Here is an 11,606-nt window from a genome sequence, read left to right on the forward strand (position 1 = left end):
AACATTATAAACCACTCAGACTGACCTGAGATCAGCTCTAATTACTAACATTATAAACCACTCAGACTGACCTGAGATCAGCTCAACTAACAAACATTATAAACCTCTCAGACTGACCTGGGATCAGGTCTAATTACTAACATTATAAACCTCTCAGACTGACCTGGGATCAGGTCTAATTACTAACATTATAAACCTCTCAGACTGATCTGAGATCAGCTCTAATTACTAACATTATAAACCACTCAGACTGACCTGAGATCAGCTCAACTTACAAATATTATAAACCACTCAGACTGACCTGAGATCAGCTCAACTTACAAACATTATAAACCTCTCAGACTGACCTGGGATCAGGTCTAATTACTAACATTATAAACCTCTCAGACTGACCTGGGATCAGGTCTAATTACTAACATTATAAACCTCTCAGACTGATCTGAGATCAGCTGTAATTATGAACATTATAAACCACTCAGACTGACCTGAGATCAGCTCTAATTACCAACATTATAAACCACTCAGACTGACCTGAGATCAGCTCAACTAACAAATATTATAAACCACTCAGACTGACCTGAGATCAGCTCTAATTACTAACATTATAAACCACTCAGACTGACCTGAGATCAGCTCTAATTACTAACATTATAAACCACTCAGACTGACCTGAGATCAGCTCTAATTACATCTATTACAACTTATTACATTAAGCAAATAAACAGTAGTTCTACATTAAAATGTGCAGAAATGTGCTCCCTGTTCCTTAATTGGTACAAAACATGCAATTGAAGCAGGCACGTATAAACTTGTGCATAACATTAAACAGCAGCAGTACACATCTGTAACAGATTTAAACACGTCAAAATACGTTTTCTTTGCATAATATCTACATATTATTGTAAATCTAAATTAATAGAAATGATTAAAGAAACAGAAATGAAACATTTAAAGGTACTGTTTACTTTTTTGACCCCACCAGAGATGCAATTAGTTTCACAGAAGTATTTTTTCTAGTTTTGGGCAGACAAATCTAACAGAAATGTCTAGTTATTGATTACAAGTCACATTGAACAATCACAGTTTAGACTACATATTTACTTATTTAATATTCACATTCATGTCATGCTTATAAAAACACCAGCTACATGAAATGACTTTTTGCACGTATTAGTTTTTGTGGTTGCAAAAATATTGAGCCTTAAAAGAGGAAAATAGTCTTAAAACTTAAAAAGTTTAGACCCCCTCCACTAGGTTCGCACTACTGTTAAGCTGAACAGTCAATCAGAACAAAGGGGGCGTGGTTTATCTAATACGGGTGGGACAAGAAACCCGGAATGTCACTACAGTCACCACCGGGGTTTAGGAAACGCCTATTGCGGAAGAGGGTGTGGTTTTGGTGTAATATAAAATCTTTCTAAGCATCATTAAGGCATCAAAGCGACAAAAATCACTTATCATCCAAATATGAATCACCCCGGGTTTGGAGCTCCAGCTGCTGGATTCCCAGGAGCGGTAATTATCACATTTGTCTTGGTTATTAACAGAGAGAGTGTGTGTGTGTGTGTGTGTGTGTGTGTGTGTGTGTGTGATCGATGTTTGGTGCGTTTGTTTGTTACTAAATTTTTATTCTAGTTATACAGACATGAACAGAAAGATTCTCAACAGTTTTAATAACACATAATCACTATCTGATCTATAATGGCTTTTGTTTTTTACTAGTCGGTATGTATCAGATTACTGCTGTATTATATAACACTCACAATGTACATCATTACCATCAGTAGCTCGTTATAACATTCACTCATATTACATGTACATTAATTGGTCATTTTATGAGCTCCACTTACCATATAGATTCACTTTATGTGTATACGATAAGTAATAGTAGTCAATGTGCCACCCCATAGCTCATCCATTAATGAAAAACTCATTGACCTGATGCTGCTGCACTTAATACACTCATACCAACACAACACACACTATCATGTTATTACCATGTTATTGCAGTGCTGAGGATTGACAGTATACAATCTAAGCAATTGAGTGGCAACAGTGGCAACCTGGCAGTGGTGAGGCTTGAACCGGCAACCTTCTGATTACTAGACCATTTACATTACATTTACATTTTCAGCATTTAGCAGACGCTTTTATCCAAAGCGACTTACACGATGAGCAATTGAGGGTTAAGGGCCTTGCTCAAGGACCCAACAGTGGCAACTTGGTGGTGGCGGGGCTTGAACCGGCAACCTTCTGTTTACTAGACCAGTATCTTAACCACTAGGCTACAACTGCCATTTAACCCAGCCATCATTAGAAAGTTAAGATGTTTAGTTACAAGTCCAGTTGCCTGTTTAATATCTACACTTACATACTATCTAATAAATTATAACATTTTAATATGGTCTATTTAATTGTGTTGTATGTTAATAATACATCAGATGTAAATAATATTCCATCCATGAATTATAAACAGCATAAAACAACTATTTAAATATACAGTGTAGAGATGCATGAGTACTGATACTAGTATCGGGTATTAGCCCGATACTATGGAGGTAAATATGTAGCAAAAGTTTTGCACCTGTGAAAACGAAATCTGTAAAATTTGTACCTGTAAAAAAAAATCTGTAACTGTGAAAAAGATTTGTACCTGTAAAAAATAAATTTGTAACTGTAAAAAAAATCTGTAAAATTTTTCTCTGTAAAAATAAAATCTGTAACTGTGAAAAAGATTTGTACCTGTAAAAAATAAATCTGTAACTGTAAAAAAGATTTGTACCTGTAAAAAATAAATTTGTACTTTTATTTTCGATGTGAGAATAAAAACATTGCAGCACAGTTTCAAATCTGCCCGCCACGAGTTTTGCAACAAATATCTCAGTCAGCGTGTTGCAAAACTGATCTGTAACTACTACTGAGGAGATAGACGTAATTACCGACCAATCAAAAGAGCTGGTTTTTAGCGCAGCAGAAGCGTGTCAATCACAAAGTTTCAGTGTAGTGGGATCAGAACATCATAACTCACGTTATAACATCCTTATTAGTGTTGCTGTGGGTATTATGGTGGATGTTTGCTGCGTGTTGTCTGCTAGTTAATGTGTTAATGCGTTTAACCCTGCTAGTTTTATACTGGACATATTGGACACTCGGCCTGACATTCGAGTTTCTTTCATCTCGTTCTCGGCTAATAAACATTCAAAAACGAATAAACCTGCACGAACTGACTCTGCAGTAAGCAAAGCACAAACTACAATCTAATATGTTTTTAAAAGTCTTTCTGTTTATTTTTATTTAACGCTATTTCGTGATTGTGAGCTTTATCTGCCTTGAAAAGCCAAGGGAGCCTCTCAAAAGTGCATAAAACCAGGTTATAGTTCTGTATTACCTAGTGACATGTACCATTCACCACAACTGTATTAAGTCCTACAGTACTGGTACAGTCAAATACATATCGTGTAAAAGAAATCTAAACGTACATTTTAATGTAATAAGCAATGTAGTGACATGCACCACCTACTACCCCTAAATTACAGAAAAAAAGCTCTACAGTGTGGGTATAGTAATGAAGAATAAAATATAAACGTAGAAATATAACATAGAAACGTAAATTTGTATACAAAAAAGGTTGTAGTAGTTACCATGTCACTTGCACTACTCACTATTTTACATAATAGTCTTACAGCAGTGATAAATCATACAAAGTCCTACAGCATGAGTATAATAATAAAGAATGAAATATAGAAAATTTTAATTGCAATTTACATTGCTTATTACATTAAAATGTACATTTAGATTTCTTTTACACGATATGTATTTGACTGTACCAGTACTGTAGGACTTAATACAGTTGTGGTGAATGGTACATGTCACTAGGTAATACAGAACTATAACCTGGTTTTACGCACTTTTGAGAGGCTCCCTTGGCTTTTCAAGGCAGATAAAGCTCACAATCACGAAATAGCGTTAAATAAAAATAAACAGAAAGACTTTTAAAAACATATTAGATTGTAGTTTGTGCTTTGTTTACTGCAGAGTCAGTTCGTGCAGGTTTATTCGTTTTTGAATGTTTATTAGCCGAGAACGAGATGAAAGAAACTCGAATGTCAGGCCGAGTGTCCAATATGTCCAGTATAAAACTAGCAGGGTTAAACGCATTAACACATTAACTAGCAGACAACACGCAGCAAACATCCACCATAATATCCACAGCAACACTAATAAGGACGTTATAACGTGAGTTATGATGTTCTGATCCCACTACACTGAAACTTTGTGATTGACACGCTTCTGCTGCGCTAAAAACCAGCTCTTTTGATTGGTCGGTAATTACGTCTATCTCCTCAGTAGTCCCGCCCCCTGCACCCCTAAGCCCCGCCCCTGCAGCTACAGGTACAGATCAGTTTTGCAACACGCTGACTGAGATATTTGTTGCAAAACTCGTGGCGGGCAGATTTGAAACTGTGCTGCAATGTTTTTATTCTCACATCGAAAATAAAAGTACAAATTTATTTTTTACAGGTACAAATCTTTTTCACAGTTACAGATTTTATTTTTACAGATAAAAAATTTTACAGATTTTTTTTACAGTTACAAATTTATTTTTTACAGGTACAAATCTTTTTCACAGTTACAGATTTTTTTTTACAGGTACACATTTTACAGATTTCGTTTTCACAGGTGCAAAACTTTTGCTACATATTTACCTCCATAGATACCGCGCTCATTAACTCGTACTCGTACTCGCAAACGAGGCTCCGATACTAAACATCCGATACCTTGTACCTAGTGCACGTTGCTGCGTTAACGCAGGGAGATTTTTTTACTTCTAAAACTAAAGCAATTCATTTTTCACCCACGGGAGACAGATTCAATTATTCTCACTGACCACGCTCACACGCACGTTTAATGTTATTTAGTTCCGTTTGAAAAAAAAACAAAAACCTTCAAAATAGAGCTAACAGTGAAGATAACCGGTTACAAAAGCAGCGACCGCTTTTATAGGACGTGTGTGTGTCTTTAATACTCTGTTCACAGTGTCGATACAAGTGATTCGGGAGTCGACTCATTTTAAGCGCAGTTTCTTTTCTCAGTCATCTCTCCGTGTTTACTGTTATAATGAACGATGCGGTTGTAAATAAACACCAAATACTACAGAACATTTTGTGTGACTCGCTTACATTATAAAGCTCAGGCTTAATTATACTGGTTATTACCACAGAGCGGGAGCCGACTCAGAGTCGTTTACGATTTACCGAGGTGAACCACGAATGTACGTGCTGATAGAATCGGCTCAGATGGGATCGGACTGTATTATCCTTTTAAAGTAAATATTTCAATCAGCAGAATCGCATCTCATGTATGATGTGCACAACGTTAATTACGTGCGTTTATTAATGAACGTTAGCTTGTCAGAAGCTTTCTCAATGATGTCTGTGCGGTGTTTTTTTTTTTTACAATTAGTGATGGCAACCCAAGCAACTGTTCCACTGCACTATTTTACACTAAAAACTACACTATTCCATAATGCTCCAGATTGCATCATTCTAAATAGGTATCGGTATCGGTATCGGCGAGTACAAAAATACATGTACTTGTACTCGTACTCAGTTGGGAAAAAATGGTATCGATGCATCCCTAATACAGTGTATCACAAAAGTGAGTACACCCCTCACATTTCTGCAAATATTTCATTATATCTTTTCATGGGACAACACTATAGACATGAAACTTGGATATAACTTAAGAGTAGTCAGAGATTTACTGTCTTCTGAAAATAACTCAACACACAGCCATTAATGTCTAAATAGCTGGCAACATAAGTGAGTACACCCCACAGTGAACATGTCCAAATTGTGCCCAAATGTGTCGTTGTCCCTCCCTGGTGTCATGAGTCAAGGTCCCAGGTGTAAATGGGGAGCAGGGCTGTTAAATTTGGTGTTTTGGGTACAATTCTCTCATACTGGCCACTGGATATTCAACATGGCACCTCATGGCAAAGAACTCTCTGAGGATGTGAGAAATAGAATTGTTGCTCTCCACAAAGATGGCCTGGGCTATAAGAAGATTGCTAACACCCTGAAACTGAGCTACAGCATGGTGGCCAAGGTCATACAGCGGTTTTCCAGGACAGGTTCCACTCGGAACAGGCTTCGCCAGGGTCGACCAAAGAAGTTGAGTCCACGTGTTCGGTGTCATATCCAGAGGTTGATGGACTAAACCCAATTGAGCACCTGTGGCGCATCCTCAAGTGGAAGGTGGAGGAGTTCAAGGTGTCTAACATCCACCAGCTCCGTGATGTCATCATGGAGGAGTGGAAGAGGATTCCAGTAGCAACCTGTGCAGCTCTGGTGAATTCCATGCCCAGGAGGGTTAAGGCAGTGCTGGATAATAATGGTGGTCACACAAAATATTGACACTTTGGGCACAATTTGGACATGTTCACTGTGGGGTGTACTCACTTATGTTGCAGCTATTTAGACATTAATGGCTGTGTGTTGAGTTATTTTCAGAAGACAGTAAATCTACACTGCTATACAAGTTGTACACTGACTACTCTAAGTTATATCCAAGTTTTATTTCTATAGTGTTGTCCCATGAAAAGATATAATAAAATATTTGCAGAAATGTGAGGGCTGTACTCACTTTTGTGATACACTGTAAATATGGAGTTAAATTACTGTTTGTTAGTTTCTAAATGTTTCATACTGGAGAAAAAGAAAATTAAAAACATACATACATGATGCCATACCATTAAAACATGCTACATTTTACATGCTACAATACCCTAGACAGTTCACACCCTACTTAATCATGTACATGTACAAACCTGGCCGCCCAACAGCAGTGCTGAGATTTAAACCCGGATCTCAGTGGTGGTGGGCAAGCTAAATACACCGCTGCACCGTCCGAGCATACGAACAATATGTATTTATTATTTGAGAGTACTGTGTAAATACTACGCTATACAGCTGAGTGTTTAACTAGTCTGAATATGCGTCAGCCTTAGAGGAGAAATTCCTGTTTGACCAGTAGTGAATCTTGTTGTAGATAAAGTCAGAGATGTAAGGTGTAAAATGGTTAGACACTGAGAAAGGTTTTGTCCGTTTTAAAGCATTGTTAGGCTATAAGCTTGCTATGCAGTTTGAAATGAGACAATATATTTAACGTGAATTACTGTAAAAAGGAATTTCCACTGTAAAATCTGTAGCCGTCTAAACTGTAACAACCTTAATAAATCTGGCTCTGCATTATATGGTCTTAATTGAATCTGGGGCATTGGATCTCACTGGCACCAGATCTCACCCACTTACCTACCACAAACTATGTAAACCGAAAAAAAAATCCAAGCGTCGGTTCAGAAGCAGCACCCACAGAATGAGCCAACATGGTGCTTTATAGAAAACAGGTCACACCACACACAGAGCTGTTTTCCAAAGGAAAATGTGACACCACAAACGGCTTTAATGCAGAGGAGGAGTAAAGGCTGATGATTAGTCCCATCAAAGGTTCAACCACATAATCAAAACTAGTCCACACAGTTTATGTACACTTATAAGAGACCTGTATTTAACAGTTGTTCAGTGTTAATGTAACATCATTAATAGTAAAAAGAGTTTTTCGATGTGTTTATTGTGGTGATAAAGTTTACTTTAAATATACAGGTACATACATCACACATAATATCTGGTTATATTATAAATTAGCTCTGTAAACTTTTATAAGCTAATATTAATAAACATAAACAAGCCTCTGGCACAGTATCTGGTTTGATGGTAACATGCATGAATATGTACATGAATGCTCATGTTACATCAAATTAATATAAATATAAAAGAGAAACTTTGTAGGTTACAAGAATCAGTTACATTTGGATAATTGGCATTAACAGTAAATGGTTAAAACGTTAAACAAATGTCTTCTTTGTGTAACAGATGCTGATGTTATCTGCCAGGAGATTAATACACTGCATCAGATTTTACACAACAATGCATTTGATTTTTATCATTTTAATTTGTTATTCTATTTTTTGTTATTTTTGCTTTATAAATAGTGCATTTTTAACATGTATATTATTTAGCATTTTAATTATAATATAATTAACTCACTATGCTTTGTTCTATTTTAATACATTAATAAATGTATTTTAGGTTTTTAATATATTTGAAATCACATTAGGAATACAATAAATACCTTTTTTCTAATCTATTAAAAATGTATTAAAGTTTAATATTTAAGATTATTGTAATAATTTGCTCTTATTTCAGCACTTTTGTTATAGAAACATACTGCTGGCCTATTTCATTATTTAATATTTGAAAGCATTTTATTTGGAACAATTCAGTGAAGACAGTGAAACTAATAATACAGGTTGCAGTTGTGAGAGTAAGAAATGTAAACAAATTTAAATATGTTTCTTTTATTATTTGTCTTTCTTGTAGTTTCCTGGAGGATTCCCAGGCGCGCAGCAAGATCCTCTGTTTGGATATTTCACTGCGGTCGCTGGACAGGTAATTCCTCATAAAGCCAATTCCATCTGTGTGGTCAGTGTGTATTACTGCTTACCAGTAGAATATTACAATGATTTATAAATACTAGACACATAATTCATTATTCAGTTATAAAATATTCACACTTAGTTATTACTGTACAAGCTTAAAAATGTCATCAGTACTAAAACCTACTTATTTTAGTGTGAATGTAAACTGAATGTAAATTGTAAATGAATGTAAATTTACTTTGATTTAGGATGGACACATAACCGCCGAGGAGCTTCAAGCCTGTCTGACTCAGGCCAACTTTACTGGGGGCTACAGACGTAAGACTGTCATTTGTTTTAATGGCTCGATTCATGATTGAGTTTTATTAAAAGATTTTTGTGCACATTTGATGCTTCTAACTTTGTGACATGAAGTGCATGAATAACACGGATTTCATTTTGTACTCATTTTATTTACAGTTGTACATTTTTTTATATTTTATTTTACAGCATTCAACTTGGAGACCTGCCGGCTGATGATCGGCATGCTTGATGTATCCTTCACAGCATATCAAAACAATGAAAGCACCTTTAACGTTTTACTAGGTTCAGAAGCTAGCAATAAGTTTGTAGAAGTTATTATTATAGGCTTATTTAGGTGTCAGAGTAGGAAAAAAAACCTGATTTGTACTGAATACTGAGAAATAAAGTTGGTTTCCATTAACTTGGCTGTTAGCGTGACATGTCGGGCAGTATGAGCTTCAATGAATTTAAGGAGCTGTGGGCGGTGATCAATGGCTGGAAGCAGCACTTCATGTCCATTGACAGAGACCAAAGCGGAACGGTGGACCAACAGGAAATGACCCAAGCAGTTACATCTATGGGTAAAACACTTTGACATTCATATTAATAAATGTTTTTTTTTTTAAAGTATTTTAGTTTTGTTTATATAAATTCAATAGGATTTAGATCCTAATTTTTATTAAGAAATGCTTTTTATAATCAGAGTAAAAGGTTGCAGGGTAAATTTTATTCCACACATATCAATGGCTTGAATCTAAACATCAATTTCATTAAAATGATTCGATTCCATTAATAACTACATGGATCATGTCAGGAAGCAAAACCCAAGCTGTCAGCTTATGCTGAGAGAAAACGTCTATAAACAGTCCGAAAAAAAAAAAAAAACTGACCTAAATTAGAAACAAACATGATGCTGTCCTTAGTCAAGCAGGCATACTTTAACTGTACCTATTAGCAGGCTGTATTTGTATTAAGAAGGCTTTATGTGTGTACAGGTTACAGACTGAACCCTCAAGTGATGAACTGCATTGTGAAACGCTACAGTAACAAGGGAAATATCACCTTCGATGACTATGTGGCATGTTGTGTCAAACTAAGAGCTCTGACTGGTAAGTATGAGGATATGTGATTCACTGTGTACTGAAATGGAATTGTTAATCGTCAAACAGCGACAGAAGGGCCTGGGTTCGATTCCCTGTCCTTTCTGTGCAAGTCCAAATACATGCACTCAGGCCTATGGGAGCTTCTAAAATTACCCGAAGTGTTAATGTGTGTGTGTGTGTGTGTGAGTCTGTCCTGTGATGGACTGGTGATCTTTTCAGGGTGTTTCCTGTCTATTGTCCAATGAATCTGACCTACTGCGACCCTGACCAGGATGAAGCTGTGCTAAAAGAGTTGATTTTAAATTGCCAGCAAAGCCTAGCTTAGACATGATCAAAACAGTTTGACCATAAATAAACAACATAGATGTTTTCAAAACACACAAAACACTGCAAATTCTGGCTAGTGACCACCAAACAACCAGCATCAACATGCTCAAAACACACGACATCCCAGCTGTTGACTGATCGATGTCAGTATGAAAACATGCTAATTATATACAGTATATATTTATTCTATAAATCAATGTTTATATTTGTACTAATAAATGTTAAAGAATGACCAGCAAACTGTGTTAATGTGTTCAAAACACCAAGGGCCTTTTTGATTTGTCTGTCTTTATACATGTGCAGTTTTATATTTATGAAGAGTTTGAGGACTGTTCCAGCTTTAAAATATGCCTGATCAATATATTATATATATAAATATTGAACGATCCTGCCATGAATGTAACCAATGTGTTTCAACCAGCTCTGATGAGCAACCAGCTAATGCTGATTTTTGCCATTTTTACATCAGAGAAACAACATATCATTACTGTACACTGTATAAATAGTATAAAAATGATTAATCTGGTGTGTCAGCAGAAGTAAAGAGCCGTCTAAGTTCATAGAGAAAACAAAAATTGTTCCTTTTTGTATGTACATGAGATACGTGTATTCACTAACACTAACCACATAACCTTTGTGCTCAGAAATTTTCCGCAGGAGGGACCAGGCCCAGCAGGGAATGGCTTCGTTTCAATATGACGACGTAAGTCTTTACACTTGACTACTTCAAGTAATTATTTTAGTTAATTTCAGCTTTAATTTTCAGCAGTACATCTCTCTCACATCCTCTTCCTCTCTCTCTCATTTCAGTTCATCCAGTCCATTATAAGCATTTGAGAGAAATGTTGGAACCAACACACCAGACTCAATTCCAGCATCTTCTTATATATAAAGTAGTATTTAGAGGGAATGAGCTTGTTTTTATACGAATGCTTTTTTAAATTTGCGCCTACAAACAGCATCTGAAAAGAGTTGCTTTTAATCTGTTATGCTTTTAGTCCTGGACTTGCACTGGTGAATAAATGAAGCATCGTTTTATGGGACCAAACCACTGCGAAAAACAGTGTAACCCAAGGATTGTACTCAGTAAAGCCAAAATGTTGATATATTTGCTTTGGTGTCCTTTATTGATTGACATATGCTCACTGGCCACTTTTATTACATTTATTAGGTTTCCCTGTATGAGGTTTTAGACGTTGTGGTACTGTGGTTTGTGGAAACGCTTGGCTGTTGTTCTGAGGTCTGTGTCATCCAGAAACCCAAGTATGTGGCTAAATAACCCAAATTCTTTATCAGCTGTGATAAACCTCGTTTTAACTGTCTCACGAGAATGGAAATGTTTGTTACCATCATAGTAGAAAACAATCTTTTAAATATATAGAGGTAGTTTTGTA

At 36.1% G+C, this 11,606-nt stretch overlaps 1 protein-coding gene across 1 annotated transcript; it reads left to right on the forward strand.

The window, feature by feature from the left end:
* Positions 1–1,360: 1,360 nt before the first annotated feature.
* On the forward strand, positions 1,361–11,318 carry sri (sorcin). Its single transcript, XM_062987504.1, has 8 exons — positions 1,361–1,515; positions 8,442–8,510; positions 8,749–8,818; positions 8,990–9,033; positions 9,216–9,363; positions 9,778–9,891; positions 10,857–10,915; positions 11,023–11,318. The coding sequence occupies exons 1-8, from the start codon at positions 1,468–1,470 to the stop codon at positions 11,047–11,049; spliced, it is 579 nt and encodes a 192-aa protein (XP_062843574.1). The 5' UTR covers positions 1,361–1,467; the 3' UTR covers positions 11,050–11,318.
* Positions 11,319–11,606: the final 288 nt, after the last annotated feature.

This window comes from Trichomycterus rosablanca, chromosome 25 (assembly GCF_030014385.1).
Source record: "Trichomycterus rosablanca isolate fTriRos1 chromosome 25, fTriRos1.hap1, whole genome shotgun sequence".
In the NCBI taxonomy this organism is placed as follows: Eukaryota; Metazoa; Chordata; class Actinopteri; order Siluriformes; family Trichomycteridae; genus Trichomycterus; species Trichomycterus rosablanca.